At 37.9% G+C, this 19,314-nt stretch overlaps 1 protein-coding gene across 14 annotated transcripts in view; it reads left to right on the forward strand.

The window, feature by feature from the left end:
* Positions 1 to 12,063: 12,063 nt before the first annotated feature.
* LOC131957096 (myosin heavy chain, striated muscle) overlaps positions 12,064 to 19,314 on the forward strand; it is a 40,132-nt gene continuing 32,881 nt past the window's right edge. For 13 of the 14 annotated variants that reach the window (XM_059321789.1, XM_059321793.1, XM_059321785.1 and 10 more), the window contains exons 1-4: positions 12,064 to 12,176; positions 16,440 to 16,771; positions 17,688 to 17,831; positions 18,667 to 18,823. In XM_059321789.1, coding sequence (XP_059177772.1) covers positions 16,574 to 16,771; positions 17,688 to 17,831; positions 18,667 to 18,823 — 499 coding nt within the window. In that variant the 5' untranslated portion in view covers positions 12,064 to 12,176; positions 16,440 to 16,573. Of the gene's footprint in view, positions 12,177 to 16,439; positions 16,772 to 16,900; positions 16,935 to 17,687; positions 17,832 to 18,666; positions 18,824 to 19,314 lie in introns of those variants that run through there. The other variant, XM_059321797.1, reaches the window with a different exon arrangement.

A 19,314-nucleotide genomic window follows, 5' to 3' on the forward strand; every position in this document is an offset into this window, starting at 1 on the left:
GTAGACCAAAAGGTGTGTGGTTAGAGCAGGTAGACCAAAACGTGTGAGGTTAGAGCAGGTAGACCAAAAGGTGTGAGGTTAGAGCAGGTAGACCAAAAGGTGTGAGGTTAGAGCAGGTAGACCAAAAGGTGTGAGGTTAGAGCAGGTAGACCAAAAGGTGTGAGGTTAGAGCAGGTAGACCAAAAGGTGTGAGGTTAGAGCAGGTAGACCAAAAGGTGTGTGGTTAGAGCAGGTAGACCAAAGGTGTGAGGTTAGAGCAGGTAGCCCAAAAGGTGTGTGGTTACGGGGAGATCACAAGGCTATTGGCTGGTTATTGGTTGGTTGGTTACATTTAGTTTAATGAAAATCAGAGGTTTTAAATAACTACTTGTGTTATTAAAAGTATAACCATAATCGGCAATTTGGGGATTTTAAAAGTTAGTTTTTCAATGCATAAAGCACCATGTTAGAAAAACCCAGAATTCAAAAAAAAAAAATAATCCCCATTTACAAGTTTCAGAGCCCAACCCCTCCCCCCTTTACAAGTTTCAGCGCCAACCCCCCCTCCCCCCCCACCCCGGGTAATGGACTTACCCAATGAAGTTAACTAAATAAACAAGAGGCCGTTGAAGCACTCAAGATTTTCGGAAGCTGTGACGTAGAACACGGGCTTTGCTGGAGATGTGACGTAGAACGCACTTTTATCTAAACGAGTCGTGACGAAGTGCACAAACGAAGCGGAATCACGTGAAATTCCGGCTACCGGATCGCTGTTGTCGATCTACGGGTTATCGTTGGGCGCCGACAACAGGTACAGTTTTGACCCCAACCCCAGGTAAATTTAGACCCCTACCCCTCCCCCAGGTTAAGTGTAGACCCTAGTTTCACACCTTCATGAAAACAGGCACAAAACACGTTGTAAACCAGTACTAGTTGCTATGCCAACGCCGACTTACCTATATTACATAGAGTAAGTCAAAGAGAACGGAGAATAAAAAAAACCCATAACAATATCAGTACAGTACGATATAATCTAATACTTTTTCAGACAACAATACAACGACATGAAAACCTCTCAAGGCTTGTGTCTATTGCAAATGTAATCTTCTTCTCTCGACACCCTCCCCTCTTCACTAAAGAAAATAAAACTTGTATATTCTAGAAAGAGTACATGGATTTTACATAAACTGTTCTACATATTCCATTGGGTTTAACTTTCGTGTCAGGTCTGGATTCTTGAAAGAAATACACCTCAACCTCAACCTCCACCCCCTCCCCCCTACCCAGGGACGCGCTGATTCAGACCTACGTCCCCCCACCCCTAGCCATATGTTACTTCTATTTAATCCATGCTTCTGGTTTGTTTGGACTCCTAGAGCCGTTAGGCACGGTGCCAGAAGTTTTTTACCTGTCCATTACCCGGCATCTCACCTGGAATTTCTCCTCTGGATGACTGGTGAGACGTGAGATAAGATTTCCTGGTCCCCGCTCAAAGCACTATCTCGTTTTATACCGTAACGTCATTATAAAAATTACATTAGCCTTATATCTCATCAAGTTGGGTGTTTCTTTCCCTGCCTGGGATAATATTCGGCTTGCCAAATATTTCAATGTACATCTGCGATATCAGAACTTAATTAATTATTTTTGAACGTAAAATGTATTTTTGCGACGTTGCAAAAAGCACAAAGTTTACTTTGCATATCAATTTACCAACGATAAAACTCCAAATAAAGCGATCAAGGGGACGGGAACTCGCAGAACATTTAATTCTCAAACTATAAATAGATACATTTTAGATGTTTTAAATACTTTTGTGCTTTTTAATAAACTAAATGCAGAGGTCAAGATGGACCAACCGTGTAACTGGCCGGAGAGAATGGCCTAGGACTGAAATTATCTGGTGGCCCACACAGTAGCGAAACAGAGAACTCTAGCAGGACAGATAACTCTGTTGGAGAGTTGGTATATACTATATACTTAGACAAGACAGAGAACTCTGGAGAGTTGTAGTTGGTGGCCCATACTCCAGCAGGACAGAGAACTCTGGAGAGCTGTAGTTGGTGGCCCATACTCCAGCAGGACAGAGAACTCTGGAGAGCTGTAGTTGGTGGCCCATACTCCAGCAGGACAGAGAACTCTGGAGAGCTGTAGTTGTTGGCCCATACTCCAGCAGGACAGAGAACTCTGGAGAACTGTAGTTGGTGGCCCATACTCCAGCAGGACAGAGAACTTAATGTAGTTGGCGGCCCATACTTTCTTGTAGAACAGTAAACAAATGTTTCATTGTTAATGTGTTTCACTGTTTCTAGCTCTGTATACCACTTAATTTGTCTGATTATTGAACCATTAAAGCTACAAAATGACAGACGAAGCTGAACAGAGAAATATAGCGGTTTTATCTTGCCTGGTTCTTCTGTTAATTGTTTTTTAACGCAAACCCTGCATTATTTCACATCATTATTTGGGTACACCATAAACATAAACAAATTATTTTATAACCGCATTTCTAAATTACCTGATAAAAACCCAGTCAAGTGACCATTTCGTCCACATCTCGGGCTCGCTGTTGTAACTACGTAATGTCTAGGAAGTCTCTGTTTAATACTTCGATAGAAAGTTATCTAGAATCTTCTTGTCATGGACCAGGCAGGGCTGTATCTCACCCATCGCCTCCCCTGCCCAGGTATCCCTCCAAATGTCACAGGCTCCATCAGGTAGCCGCTCAAATGCCAGGTACACGGTTCCAGCGTGCAGGTGAAATATGCCGTGTTCTAGCACAATAGATTACCTTCGATCTGGTGCTGCCCCTAAACTTTACCACCTGGGGCAGACGTCTGAAGGTCACGGGACGCAGCACCAATATGCGTTCTGGAATTGTTTGGAGGATTCTATGCCAGGTTCTAGGTTTAGCTCCACTTCAACAGCGCAATGATCTACTGATTGGTCATCGATTTTAACTAGAATGCTAACTTTGTTAGGAGTTCAAACGTCGGGGACTAAAAAGGTTATTTAACAACAACGTTTACGAACATCCAAAATACATTTCGTGTCTAGGTAATGGATACAAGTGTCCACTCTTACAGCTAAAGGACACACGTCTTTTCATACTGCTAAACGACACTTGTTTCTATTTATACTGATACATCTAAAGGACAAATGCCCTCATGAACATTCCAAGCCATCGTTAACTTGAGGTTAAAGTACACATTTGAATGAATAAACCTCAAAGATGATCGGTTCTAGATTCTCAATAGGGCACCACTTCACGTTGTCAGAAAATAGCACCTAATCTGATCAAAGATCTCTATTCTTAGAGCTTCAAAATGCAAAACTTTTTTGAAATGCAAAGCTAAACATTTTCACGTTAATAGAATAAAAATTCGCCTATCAGAGGTTTTTTTTTAAATATTAAATTAAACAGTTATCTAAATGTATTTTTCAAATTCAGGTTTTTTGTTGGTGTTTAGCATGCGCAATAATGGCTTAAACTGAATAAACTCGGATTGAATGACGGCAGTTAGTCCGTCCCCTCCCAACAGTAATGTGTTTAAAAATAAACTTTTTGGTTATTTCGGGAGTGAAATTGGTGTTTTTTCCCCCCGACAAATGGAAGCAGAAGTGTGAAAGATCAAACTACAGATCGCTATCTCAAAGTTCTAGCGCCTTCTCGAACATTCCATAGACAAGAACAACAGACCTGTCGGGAAGCTAACAGGTGGTGGGTACTGTAGGGCCGGTCAGAAAATGGGGCGAGGTGTGCATCTGTTGGGGGGGGGGGGAAGGGAGGGGGCGTGAAGTGCATGTATCAATGGGAGGGGGTGGCGAGGTGGGGGTGGCGAGGTGGGTGTGGCGAGATGGGGGTGGCGGGGTGGGTGAAGATGAACGTTTGAAAATATTGCTACAGTTGTGAGTTTAAATTATGTTTGCTACACAGTGTGTGTAAACTTTTTTTGCACTTTCTAATATGATTTCGTTCAGCAAGATCCAAGGTGTGTGACTGTGTTTGTGCGGTTGTATGTGTGTCTATGTATGAATGTGTGTGTGTGTGGCTATGTGTTGTTGTGTGTGGCTATGTGTGACTGTGTGTGGCTATGTGTGGCTGTGTGTGTGACTGTACCAAATTCAGCCACTGCAATTAGAAAATCACAAAATGCATTGTTCACAGGTCAATGATTTATTGGGCATAGGTCAATTTTTTTTATTGAGGTTAGGTGAATGTTTTAATCGGGCACGGGTTAATAATTCATATTCCTAACAAATAAATTAAAGATGTCCATTAGGCAATAAGGATAAACAATTTCAGTTATTTGTTACAACATTTCTAGAAAAAAAATTACTTAAATTAAAATTAACACCACTTGTGTATTGTGAAAAACAACAGCATTGAGCACTTTACATCGGAATTAATTAGTCTTGTAGATGTTGATGTTGAACCTCCATCTTTTATTCATCTATTTTTATTTAACTATTGCTAAAAATATAGGTTTTTACGAGAAACGTACCTATGCGATAATTAATGAGACAAATACATGATTTTTGCAAACAGAGAAATCTAAATTCTGTCTTCTAGGTTACAATATTAACGACTTGTCAGATGATAGTGATCTGTTTACATCAGCAGCTAATTAATGTTAATTAGCTTAACACACGAAACAACATGTATCAGACATTTTTAAAGTCTTGTTTAATTAACAACATATGTGTAAGCCATGTGAGGTCTTGGTTTAACCTGTGTGGTCTTGGTTTAATATGTGTGATATTGGTTTAACCTGTGTGGTCTTGGTTTAACCTGCGGTCTTGGTTTAACCTGTGTGGTCTTGGTTTAATATGTGTGGTCTTGGTTTAACCTGAGTGGTCTTGGTTTAACCTGTACTGTCTTAGTCTAATATATGTGGTCTTGGTTTAGCCTGTGTGGTCTGGTTTAACCTGTGTGGTTTTGATTTAACCTGTGTGGCCTAGGTTTAACCTGTGTGGTCTTGAGTTAACCTTTGTGGTATTAGTTTGTCTTGGTTTAACTTGTGTGGTCTTGGTTTAACATGTGTGGTCTTGGTTTAACATGTGTGGTCTTGGTTAAGACTGTTTGTTTTTGGTTTAACATGTGTAATTTTGGTTTAACCTGTGTGAACTTGGTTTAACAAAGATTATTTTTTGACTCGGTGTACAAGTACCCGTCCTTCTATCTAAATCTATAATGGGCCACGTTCGCACCTCTCTCTCTCTCTCGGTCTGTCCGCAAAATATTTTCGCCGGACATCACATCAGAATCTACAGCGATATATCGAGAACTTTTTACGGACTTTTGTTGAAAATAATATTTTAGATGTTTTAAATGTATAACCACAATTTTATTTAAAGAAGAAAAATAAAAGATAAAGGCGTATTCAACTGTAGAAAAACAATTTTATTTATGCAACAGGAAAAGCATTTATAGATGTGAAAAAGAACGCATAAAACTGTGACGTCACTAATGTTTATACATTAACTAATGACGTCATCTGCCGTGTTTAGAATAAAAAGAAATGAACTATTTCGTTCAAATTTGATTTAGATCTACGTACACAATACTATTTTTCCGGCCTAAACTCATAAAATTTATTTTATTTATTTGGATTCTAGGAGTTGTATTCTAGATCTAGATCTAGAGATTCTAGATCTAGACTAGATCTAAATCTACAAATCTACGCAATAATTAGATCGAGACGTAGACGCTAAGATCTAGATTTAGACTCTAACTTCTCTAGAATCTATTCCAAAAATAAATTTCTATAATAGGACTAAACTATTTCAAGACATAATTATTTTATACAAAATCTTTGTTTGGAACTGGCTAATTTGGGATAAAAAAAATTAATTTGAAAGAATAGGCATATTCGCGTAAGTTAAGATTTTAAAATACGTCTTTCATTCTCCAAGTTTTATAAGGTAGGCCTACCTATATGGCGGAAATGATAGTGTACTAAAACCCACGCAGGTGGTTCGGGTTCGAGACGCACCAAGTCAACTTGGTTAATCTATTTTTTTTTTATTTTGCTCGGAAAAACTAGACTTACACAGATGTAGACCCTACCTATATCTAGAATTTATTCAAACAATACATTTCTATACTAAAGTATTTCAGGCCTTAATTACTTTATTGAAATCTTTGTTTATCTTTGCAATTTGCTAATCTCTATAATATATAAAGCAAAGTTGTCGGGTGTCCGATAGGGCACTTCCCGGCGCCGCAGGCGCTTCAAATTTGGCAGGATCTTGCCTTGGGGCAACAGAACACGGGGGCCTGTTGGCCGAAAAGTCTACGATGAGGGGGTCAAAACTGACCTCGACTGACCGGCGCCTTTTATGAGCTATAAATCGAAATGTCCACGTAGGAACCTCTTCATAACTCTTGAGGTCGTAGACCGACCCTCGGGCGAATTAATTAAGCATTCAAATTCTCAATGTTTTCGAAAGCCTAAGCGAAGCTGGGCAGCATGCCTAGTTATCACATGTTTCCCATCTATAATAATTTCTCCCATACATATTATTGTTCAGGAATACATATGTTGGGGATCAAAGGATTCATAGCACATGTTGTACATCTATAATAATTTTTCTTATGAATATTTTTGTGTAAGAATACATCCGGTATGGATCAAAAGATTCAATAAAAAATGTTGAACTGCAGTTTTACTGTATTCCTGTTTAATCTGGGAGGTGATGTTATTTTTAGATTACCTGTATAAGGTATTCAGCATTATTTGGCAACCTCTTTTCATACTATTTTTATATTATTAAAGGTATTTAATTCTCACCTTTTCCCAAGAAATAAATATTGCAGTTTTTTAAAATCGCCCCCCCCCACGCCCGTAAAAATAAATAAAAATTAAAAACAATTTTGTAAGTTAGAGCAAGATTTGATGATACAAAATCAACATGATTAAAATCAAATAATGTAGGCATTACGAGAGAGACCGACACCATTTAATAGTCATGAGATAGAAATATGTTTAAAACTTTGAGTACTTGAGTTAATGTTTAGCGAATTAAATAATAGTAAATATTTAATACTCGCGAGTTAAAGGTAAATAATATTAGAAAAGCTGAAATAATGTTTAACAGAATACAAATCTTGGCTGTGATTCAAAGATCATTCGTTTTAGTATAATTAATGTGTTGGCAGAGAAAACAACCTCAAAGAGGCAAAAACATTTTCTGGTACTTGAGAAAACTTGATTTAAAACAACAGCCTCCCCCACCCCCACCCCCCTCCCCGGGTCTGTAGAGAGCAGTGGGTAAATCACCTGAATAGATGGCAGCACTCAGGAGCGGGTGCCTGGAGGCCTAAGTCTGACCTACAAATAAGAGTTAAGTAGATGTGACCCGGATGAACAACTGGTCGGTCTGTATTACTCAGGGCGAGAGCCGGTCTCTGCTGGAGGATTGTTTTACACTAGTAGATAATTTGTTCTAGATAACTGATGTGGGTGGGGGAGGTGGGGGAGGGGCTGGGGTGAGTTCTTTCTACAGGAAATATCGTCAATAGCATGTTTTTATGGCTCAAACAAACATGGGGTGGGGAGGGGGTGGAGAAAGGTGCTATATGGCAGGTAAATGTGAACAGGTGTGGAGGTGGAGGCAGGCAAGACCGGTGTGTACTGGTGGGTTTACATACATTCATAACAGCACATACACACATATACATATACACACATACAACATACACACATATACATACATACCACATACACACATATACATATACACACACACACATGTACTGGTGGGTTTACATACATTCATACATATACATATACACACATACCACATACACACATATCCATATACACACATACCACATACACACATATACATATACACACATACAACATACACACATATACACACATACCACATACACACATATACATATACACACACACACATGTACTGGTGGGTTTACATACATTCATACATATACATATACACACATACCACATACACACATATCCATATACACACATACCACATACACACATATAGGCCTACATATATATTCCAAGCACCCGGGGACAAACTTTCGATTTGCACACCCCTCAAACTTTTCATTTGCACCCCCCCCCCCTCAAACTTTTCATTTGCACCCCCCCCCCCCTCAAACTTTTCATTTGCACCCCCCCCCCTCAAACTTTTCATTTGCACCCCCCCCCCCCCTCAAACTTTTCATTTGCACCTCCCCCCCTCAAACTTTTCATTTGCACATCCCTCAAACTTTTCATTTGAACCCTTGCATACATATACATATACACACATACCACATATACACATATACTCACATACCACATACACACATATACATATACACACATAACTCATACACACTCATACACACCGTATGGGAGACCCGGGTTTACTGATGGGTTTACATACATTCATACCAACACATACACACATAAACATATACAAACATGCTACACACATACAGACACATACACACACATCGCTGGCAAGACCGGGTGTACTACTGAGCTTACATACATTCATACCAGCACATAAAGACAGTAGACACATTAACACTCTCTTCCCCAACGCACTCGTGTACACATCCACACACACTCATTACATACTCACATACTCACATTCCACACACACCCCTCACTTCACATAATCTCACACATACACTCAACACTCGCGTACACACGCACTTAAAATACACCTTCATATTGCTACTCACACTCACCAAATATTAATTTTAGATATAACTTAAGAATTAGATAATTCCAAAAATTCTCAACCTGCTATCAGACTACACCTCAAACATATTTATTTGGTAATTGAGAAAATATTCTTAAAAGAGGTTGTTGATTTTTATTTCACAAGATAAATAAATTCGCTGTTTTTAATTTTCAGGTTGTTTGGAAATTTTCAGAATAAATAGCAGTTGAATCATATGAAATAAACATATAAAAATAAATAAATAAATAAATAAATAAATAAATAAATAAATAAATAAATAAATAAATAAATAAATAAATAAATAAATAAATAAATAAATAAATAAATAAATAAATAAATAAATAAATAAATAAATAAATAAATAAATAAATAAATAAATAAATAAATAAATAAATAAATAAATAAATAAATAAATAAATAAATAAATAAATAAATAAATAAATAAATAAATAAATAAATAAATAAATAAATAAATAAATAAATAAATAAATAAATAAATAAATAAATAAATAAATAAATAAATAAATAAATAAATAAATAAATAAATAAATAAATAAATAAATAAATAAATAAATAAATAAATAAATAAATAAATAAATAAATAAATAAATAAATAAATAAATAAATAAATAAATAAATAAATAAATAAATAAATAAATAAATAAATAAATAAATAAATAAATAAATAAATAAATAAATAAATAAATAAATAAATAAATAAATAAATAAATAAATAAATAAATAAATAAATAAATAAATAAATAAATAAATAAATAAATAAATAAATATATATATATATATATATATATATATATATATATATATATATATATATATATATATATATAGTAACCTTTCAATCATGCAGCAGTAATAGTTATAGTCCAAGCACTTTTTTGCACCCATCCTTGCCCTTAATTAGCTGGCAGAGAATGTGGATGTCAGTGATTACTTTTGGCTGTGTCCCCAAAAAGACTCATAAGAAAAAAAAATCAATCATTTTTACTGGAGTTATACTTGGCTGATGTTGTCTCCCCTTGATTTCAAAGTTGGCTCGTGTCGTCTCCCCTTGATTTGAGACACCCTCATTCAGCTCCTAGAGCCGCATCAGCAAATCTCTTGGCTGGCACAACTCGCTAGGTTGTATTTGTACACGAGAAAAGAAAAAACATGAAACAACTTACAGATTCCATGTTCCCACGACATGATCAAATACATACTTCTAGTTTAAATATTTGTTGTTTATTTTAAATATCCCTCTTTCTCTATTTTTTTTAAAAAATCAAACAAACTGACTAAGAAACAACTAAACAAACAAACATACTAACCGATAAAATATATATATATATATTTAAAAAAAAAACAACAACGGAAAACAAATAATTTCTTGTTTTAAGACTTTGGTTAAGTTTACTAAATTAATTTTATACAAACATTTTCCCTGTGATGAATTGGCACCCTCTATCTCTCTCAAAAGACTTTTAACTCCATGTTGGTATACACCCCCACCCAGTGGCGTAGCGAGGTCGGGTGTCACCCGGTGCGGCACTTAATGGTGTCACCCCCCCCCCCCCCCAGAGGCGTTGCGACCCTTCCCGGGGACAAGTTTTCGATTTGCACCCCCCCTCAAACTTTCGATTTGCACCCCTCCCCCTCAAACTTTCGATTTGCACTCCGCCCCTCAAGTTTTCGATTTGCACACCCCCCCCCCCCTCAAACTTTCGATTTGCACCCCCCTCAAGTTTTTCTCTATATATTTTGCTATTTTTTGCCTTGGTGTCACCCCCCTAAATGGTGTCATCCGGTGCGATCCGCACCCCCCGCCCCCCCCCTCGCTACGCCCCTGCCCCCACCCTAGTAACTCCCTCATCTTTCTGAAACACCCTCGACTTTCTGTTGAAGTGTCGATGACGTCTCTATGAAAACTATTGCCCGTCCTACCGTGTCTTTAGGGCTGGGATTATATGTTAATCTGGTTCTTATTGGCTAACCGGTCAAGTCGGCCGGTTACAAAGTCAACAAACGTATCACAACACAAAAGAACATGAGGCAGGTAAGGTAGAGTTAATCTGTTTTTGTGAATACGGAATAGTTGAAAGATTTGAAATTCGTTCATTACATGCTGACAAGTGTACATGTAAACTACTTGTCTAATTCATATATGCTTCAAGTCTATGATCAAGGCGATTCCAAACTTCTATAAATCATAAACATAAGTCCATATGTACCTTTATTAGCAAACTGATCAGATGAACATTGCATATACATTTCGGATTTATTGCAAGCTTTTATATGTAACAATATTTAATTCACATGTTACTTACACCTTACACATACATAGAGATATAGGCAGCACATAGATATTATACTGTTTCTAACATGCCACATATACACATAACACACATATCTAACATTCACATATAAATCATGTAGGCTATATCCAAGGTGTATGTAACACGCACAAACATACAATATATACAGCTAAAAATTACTAATACAACAACATGAAGGAAATCACAACACGCACAATATATATGTGTTTATCATAGTTTATTATACAATATTATACATGTATCAGGTTTAAAAACATAACCAAAGATAAAAACCTGACTACATTATAGTTCAATGTTATGGGCTAAACACATACAGTAACACATAACCTAGGGGCTAAACACATACAGTAACACATAAATCATGGTCTAAACACATACAGTAACACATAAACGATGGGCTAAACACATACAGTAACACATAAACTAGGGGCTAAACACACACAGTAACACATAAAATTAACACGCAAACGTAGAACACAGCACAATTGTGATAAGAACATGTGTGACGAAAACATCTCCCACACACCTAACACACATACAACACACATACAACACACACCATATACAACACGTCCACACAGAACAAGAACATCTCCCACACACCTAACACACACAACTAACACACATACAACACACACCATATACAACATCTCCCACACACCTAACACACACACCCAACACACATACAACACACACCATATACAACATGTATCACACAGAACAAGAACATCTCCCACACAACCAACACACATACCGGTAAACTACACAAAAAACAAATAAGTCAGCTTCAGTCAAGAAAGTATGTATCGTTTAGTCCCCCCCCACCCCATATTTACCTATACACACAGGTACAGGTGCACCCCCCCCCCCCACCCGTGTGTGGTATTCCCCTCGTGCTCACGCGCTACCCTCGTGGCTCCCTGCCCACCGTCTTGCTGAAGTGAGCCGCTCTATCTCTGCCCTGGGACTCAAGAATTTCTTATCTTCCTTATAGAGAGCACCTGGGCCTCGATGTTACGCCACACGCCATTGGTCGGGTACGCAGCCAGAGCCAATAGGATCTCGTCTTACATAACCAGGCTAGGGATGTCAGCCAGTCGGGGTATATAAAGGTACAGGAGGTCAGCATCCGTAGAACAGCCCTGCATCGTAAGTAGCTCTGGTTTGTTATTTCCCCTTAATGTTTTATACTGGTTTGCCTCCCTTTAATATATTTTTTATTTTATTTTGGTTTGCCGTGTTTTCCTTAGCCCAGCTAACATTGCTCAACCCACCAGCCAAAACATTTATCTCTTGCGTAGATCTTAAACCATAATTCCTTACTCCCAGTAAAAAGAGTTATCTGTCTTGCCGTTCTAGTTCGTCAATCCTTCCTCATACTTTTTCAATGTTTCATTTATAGTAGCTCTAATTGTAAATTAAATGGTTTAGCCTATTACATCAACACATTGTAGATTTAATACCTTACATCTTACAGCTAGAATTAACACTAACTTTTGTGTAAGATGAATGCAGATCCGAAGTAAACTATAAACGACCTCTAGCATTAGAATGTCAATCTTTACGCGATAGGGATAACCATTTTGCCCTTCATTTTATATTCATTCATGCGGCTATTGTAACTGTAATCCCAATAAATCTTCAACTTGATATGTTAACACTAAAGAATATTCTGCGATATTTCATAGGAAAGTACCCTTTTCTTTTTACAAAAACAAATACTGAAACGAAACGAAACTAAAGACTAGAATACAATTATATACCTGATATTATTAAAAGTGAATCTGCAGCTTCATAGTTAGAATTAGTACACAAGCTACATTGTGCGTGTACAACTTTAGAAATGTGTACATGAATAGGGGTTAAAGTTTAAACATGTGTTGGGTATTTGAGGTTAATTGGTTTAGTCATCAAGGGGTTAAGTGTCATGCCCTTGTAAAAGCCTTACCTTAACCCTTTAACAGCCGTTTTGGTTTCTGTGTGTGCTGTTTTTTTCTCCACCCACTCATGGATTAAAGCTCCAGCTTGGATTAAGTGACACATGGATTACACGTTATTTCATGGATGTGTTCCTGGATTGTGCACCCTCCTCCCCCCTCCCTGCACTCGACGTGGATGACACTGCACCTGCATGAGTGCTCACCTACACCTCCCCCCCTCCCAACATTTTTTGCTTTGTTTCATCAGCCAGGTCTTTGAAGCACCAATTTTCTGGCACCGGTAAATGTATTGTTCTCAAACATGAGCCAGCCAGAGTGATTAGCGATTGGGTGTTTTAAGATTCGTTGGAAAACATGAAACTCAACACATTCTGTGGCGGCCATCTTGTTTTCTTACCTGCATGCCTCGGTGTGCCAAATATGGGAAGGGGATGACGTCACGCGCATGCGCACACCAGCATGCACGTGCGGGGGCGTGTACTCCGCAGTGCCAGCACACCCCCCCTCCCCCCTTTAAAAAAACTTACCTTTTGAGCCAACGTTAGAAAACTGATGTGCTCATGTGCTCTAGATTTATTTATAGACCCCCAGCCTGATGCCATACCCCCCTCCTTCCACTTTACCTACACACGAAAAACTTGTGAACTTTTTTTCTTGTCGGTTTCATTTTGGATTACCTGCTCTTGCCGGCTGGAACCAAGGTGCCTTAATTATAAGGTGTTGTAATTAAAAGGAGTTATAATTAAAAGGTGTTGTAATTATAAGGTGTTGTAATTAAAAGGTGCTTTAATTATAAGCTGCTTTAATTAAAAGGTGTTGTAATTAAAAGGTGCTTTAATTATAAGGTGCTTTAATTATAAGGTGCTTTAATTAAAAGGTGCTTTAATTAAACGGTGTTATAATTAAAATTTATTTCAATCAAGAAATGTAATGGAAAGGGTGTTGTAAATAACGATTGAATTTAATGAACTCAGTGTTCATGTTTGTTAGTGGCCTGGCCAGTTTTAGTACGTGGACTTAGTCGCCAGAGCGCTACACACTTCAGCCTTAATTACGTCAACATATTTAATTAAACTTAGTGGCTCAAAACTTTTTTAAGCACTTAGTGTTATAACCTGTCACAGTTAAAAGTAAATCAACGTATGTTATGTGATTAGGCCTGATAGTTTATATGAGTAGATAAGATACCATAACTTAATAAGAACTGCCTACAGTATCTTACCAGTTTTATTAAAGTGACTTAACTCCACAAATAAAATCCTGCTCAGCATTCCTGTAATTCTGAAGATTAAAAAAAACTGGAACGGATATGGCTTTCTGACAAGGCAGTTTAGGAAACGCTCATCACTTTAAGTAATATTACTGACATCTGACATGGGAAATAAAAATAGCAAGATCAAAAGCCAATTTTTTCTTAGTAAAGCTTAAGAAAAAGTTGTGAAAATAAAATTTACCGTTAGGGAAACGAATCAAACAACTCATAATGTCTTGTGTAGTTTTAAATTAGGAATTATGGCACACCTTCTTCTTCTTCTTCGTTCTTAATTTTAGTGTTGGAAGGTATCCCCCTCCAACACAATTAAGTATACGTGTCAACTGGTTATGCACCATTGTGGCCATTGACTCCGATTTCAGCCTGCTTTTCTTTTTGGATTTGCTTCCAAAGCCTTTGTCCAACCAAGAACAAACTACAAGGCAGCAGTTGTTTGATTTTGGAGTTGTCTCTCCTAGAAGAGTTGCTGTTCCCAGCTAACGAGGGTTCGAACTCAAGACTTTTCGGTTTAGCAACCTTGAGCTTTACCGACTCGACCACGCCGACCCCTTATGGCACACCGAAATATCATGTTTTTATATTCGCTTAATTTAAGCACAACTACCCTTTTATTTTTTTCTAATGCCTAAACTGAAGAAATGTAATTATAATTAGATAAAAATCCATCTCAGGAAAGTTTAGCAGCTATCACATTGTTGAGGTTTAATTTTACATTGTTTTAATCATGCCAAAATAAGTATTAAAAACGTGAGTTTTCAAATTATTTATTTTAACTGTTATTTAGTGTCCCGAATATCGAAGCAAATTTACTTTAAAAGAAAAATGCGAGGATATATTGATAGTGTAATAATAACACAATATTCAGTAGATTTTGTTAACCTTGACTAGAAATAATTTTACATGGTTATACGAGTGATTCCCCTTAATCGACAATATTGGGTGATAAGCTTTATTTTGAAGCTTTATGTTCCTTTAAATAAAACGTCAAAAAACCAATGGTCTAATAAAATTTGATAGCTGTTAATTCTCAAGACATTTAAAACAAATTAAAAATTTTTAAAAATTTCATCAAGCGATCTTTGAATGACGCCCTTTCTCGTTGTTCTGTTCATTAAAACAATTTACAGTAAAAATCTTAGTTTGAATTTAGGGACGGTGTGGTCAACTGGTAGAGCTTTTGAATACTAACCGCGATCATATCATGTTCGGATCTTGGTTCGGACTTGTAGAACGTCCCGAGTCCACCCAGCCAAGGTCAATACACATATAAACTCTAATTTTACTGAGTATGCATGTGTAAAATCAAACGATTCTTATTAGGTACATTTGATTACGTTAAACTCGCAAACGACATCCAGGTTTTTAAAAATCTTGAAGTCAACTTTGTGACTAGCTCTGATCGAAACACACAAAGACGGCCCAACTCTAGGCTGCGGCGTCAAAAACAATTAACGACTGTAAATAAAGTAATTTCTTCCTAATCGCAAACTTAACAACAGTAAACTTAACCCTAACACTACTATTACACTACTATTACACGAAACGCTAAAGCTGAACTAATTCACTATCAAAACATGCCATGTTTAATTAAAATTTGGCTAAATAAATATTTAAAAAATTTTTAAACGAATTTGCAAATTGATGTCTAGACCCTAGAATTATTTAAATAATTTAATATCAAGCGGTTTTATTGTTAAATGTATTTTTTACAATAAAGTTACGTTTAAAATATCGTATAATTATCTCATGTCTATCTGGCATGCAATTACTTCCCCTTTTTTACACACCACGGAACTCTCCCTTGAAGGGGTAACAATTCCAAAATGAGATTTTTATTAATGGTATACTAAATATATACTTTCCCCATTGTATTTTCTTATCGTAGCTTCAATATAAAAATTCCCTTGATTTGATTTTCATTGACAGTTTTAAACCTACATTTTTTTCATAGAATTTTTTCAAAGCACTCTCAATATGAAAATTACCTTGATTTGACTTTTTATGATAGTTTAAAAACCATTTTATTCACCGAATTATTGTCCCTTTTTGTGTGTCTATTTTCATGGTAGTTTCAAGTCCATACTGTTATAAGCAATCTAAGATAGGCGTTTGTTTCGCTCCCCCATGCTGTTCTAGCATAAATCTTGTCTGTGCTTTTGATTCAGTTGTCTAACCTTGACCTTTGTCTCTCCTCCCCAGGCTGTTCTGACGTAGGTCTTGACTTAAGCGCGCACCAAGACCTCCCGGTTCAAGTCTCTGTCCTTTTGATTCAGTTTCGCATCTTCTAGAGACATTGCCACAAGGGCGAGAGCTTTGACGAGACACCTGCAAGCATGTCTGGCTTAGACGTTAACGACCCGGACTTCCAGTTCCTGGTGGTCGACCGGAAGAAGATGATGGCCGAGCAGACGCAGACGTTTGACGGCAAGAAGGCCTGCTGGGTGCCAGACCACAAGGAAGGTTTTCTGGCCGCGGAGATCCAGAGCACCAAGGGCGAGGAGATCACAGTCAAGATCAACAAGAACAACGAGGTGGGTCAGGCAGGGAGGGGTGGGGGTTGGGGGGATGGGGGGGGGGAGATCACGGTCAAGATTAACAAGAACAATGAGGTGGGTAACACAGGGAGGGGGTGGGGGTTGTGGGGGGGGGGGTGGGGGTGGGGGGATCACGGTCAAGATCAACAAGAACAATGAGGTAGGTCAGGTAGGGAGGGTGGGGTTGGGGGGGGGGGTGGGGGTGGGGGGATCACGGTCAAGATCAACAAAAATAATGAGGTAGGTCATACAGGGAGGGGTGGGGTTGTGGGGGGTGGGGGAGAAATCACGGTCAAGATCAACAAACACAATGAGGTAGTTCAGTCAGAGATGTGATGGGATATAGTGGTAGGGTGGCATATGGAATCGGTTAGGGGTATGGTGTTTACTTGGATAGGACGGTTATGTGGTATGGTGTTTTTTGCTGGAAAAGAGGGAAGGTTGGGTATATGATTATGAAGTTTGTTCGGGGATTATGGGATAAAAAAGATAATGAGAAAGTACGGTTAATGGGATTTTTGTGTGTATGTTTAGGATATGGAGATTGATCACGGAGTACAGGGATTTATGGACGAGTGTGGAAAATTGTGTAGTTGGGATTTAGTATTTTGTTTTTAAGTTGACCGATTAAAATTTCGAATATATAGTTTGGTTGTTTCAAAATATATCAAAAGACAAGATGTTTTATACTCAATTTTATTTTTAAAAAAATGGATTTATCGTTACGTGTTAAGAGATTTTGGGAGGTCTTTTAGGAGAAGCTATAAATGCTAATTACTGGTACAAAAATAGAATACACAAAACTTAAACACGTTGAGTAAGATTGAGAAATTTTTCACCGTTAAAATCTGAGCTTAAATTTTTCATCGTTAAGATCTGAGCTAATATCCCCCCTATGTCTCCCTCCCTACAGACCAAGGCCTTCAAGAAGGACGACATCCAACAGATGAACCCTCCCAAGTTCGAGAAGATCGACGACATGGCCAACATGACCTACCTGAACGAGGCTTCTGTACTCCACAACTTGAAGAGCCGTTACAGTGCTGGTCTTATCTACGTAGGTGGAGCCCGACAGACAGACAGACAAACAGACAGACACACACACAGACAGACAGACAGACGTGAACACAGAATAATAGACAAAAAAAAAATATACAACACCACATTTCAATCGCTAACTAGCAATACGAGACACCAAATTTTAATGCCTGATAGAAGTATAAGTAAGGTAACATTTTATATTAAACAAGACTATACTAAACAAAGCAGTACACAATTTTAAAACAAGACTATACGAAGCTGCTTGCAATTCATCGAAAGCCACCTATATTTAATTTTTCACTATAAACTGTACACGTTTTTACTTTTATGAATAAGGCCAGGTTAAAAAAAGGACATGCAACACATTATTTATTAATAATTCACTATATTCTTTGCAATTCAAAAAGTGTTTATTTCTAAATCTGAAGATTACATTTTACCTGTTCCAAATACTCAGAGCGTTCCACGTTACATATTACCAACACTTTCTCCAACTTTCAACCAACTTAGAAGAAAATTTTTATAACCATGTTTTACCACCAATCCAACAACTCAGACAAAACACTATTTCACCTGTTTACCCACCTTCTGAAACCCGGACAAAACACTCTAACACCTTTATCCCCACCGTCTGCAACCCGGACAAAACAGTCTAACACCTGTATCCCCACCGTCTGAAACCCGGGCAAAACACTCTAACACCTGTGTCCCCACCTTCTGAAACCCGGGCAAAACACTCTAACACATATATCCCCACCTTCTGAAACCCGGACAAAACACTCTAACACATATATCCCCACCTTCTGAAACCCGGACAAAACACTCTAACACCTGGTTTTTCTCACCTGCAGACCTATTCCGGTCTTTTCTGCGTGGCCATCAACCCCTACCGTCGTCTGCCCATCTACACCCAGAAGATCATCAACGCCTACCGAGGCAAGCGAAAGGCTGAGATGCCACCCCATCTCTTCTCCATCTCTGATAACGCCTACCAAAACATGTTGCAAGGTAGGTCATCTATACGGTAGTTTAGGTCTTCTATACGGTAGTTTAGGTCTTCTATACGGTAGTTTAGGTCTTCTATACGGTAGTTTAGGTCATCTAGCTGGTAGTTTAACAGTAGGTCATCTAGCTGGTAGTTTAACTAGGTCGTCTAGCTGGTAGTTTAACAGTAGGTCATCTAACTGGTAGTTTAACAATAGACCGCCCCTGAGTCCACCCAACTCTGATGGGTACCTAACTCACGTTAGGGAAAGTAAAGGCGGCTGGGCATAGTGCTGACCACACTATCTCTTCATATGCCGAGGTCACAGAAACAAGTGAACTGTACTGTTTTGCCCTATAGACTGTCGGGTTTGAAAAGGGAACTTAACTTTCACATCTAGCTGGTGTTTTAACAGTAGGTAATCTAGCTGTTAATTAAACAGTAGGTCTTCTAGCAGGAACTTTAACAGTAGGTCTTTTAGATGGTAACACTTCTAGCTGGTTCTGGCAGTCTA

The sequence above is a fragment of the Physella acuta genome, unplaced genomic scaffold, assembly GCF_028476545.2.
Source record: "Physella acuta isolate Inbredline_101_S28 unplaced genomic scaffold, ASM2847654v3 ptg001206l, whole genome shotgun sequence".
NCBI lineage: Eukaryota > Metazoa > Mollusca > Gastropoda > Physidae > Physella > Physella acuta.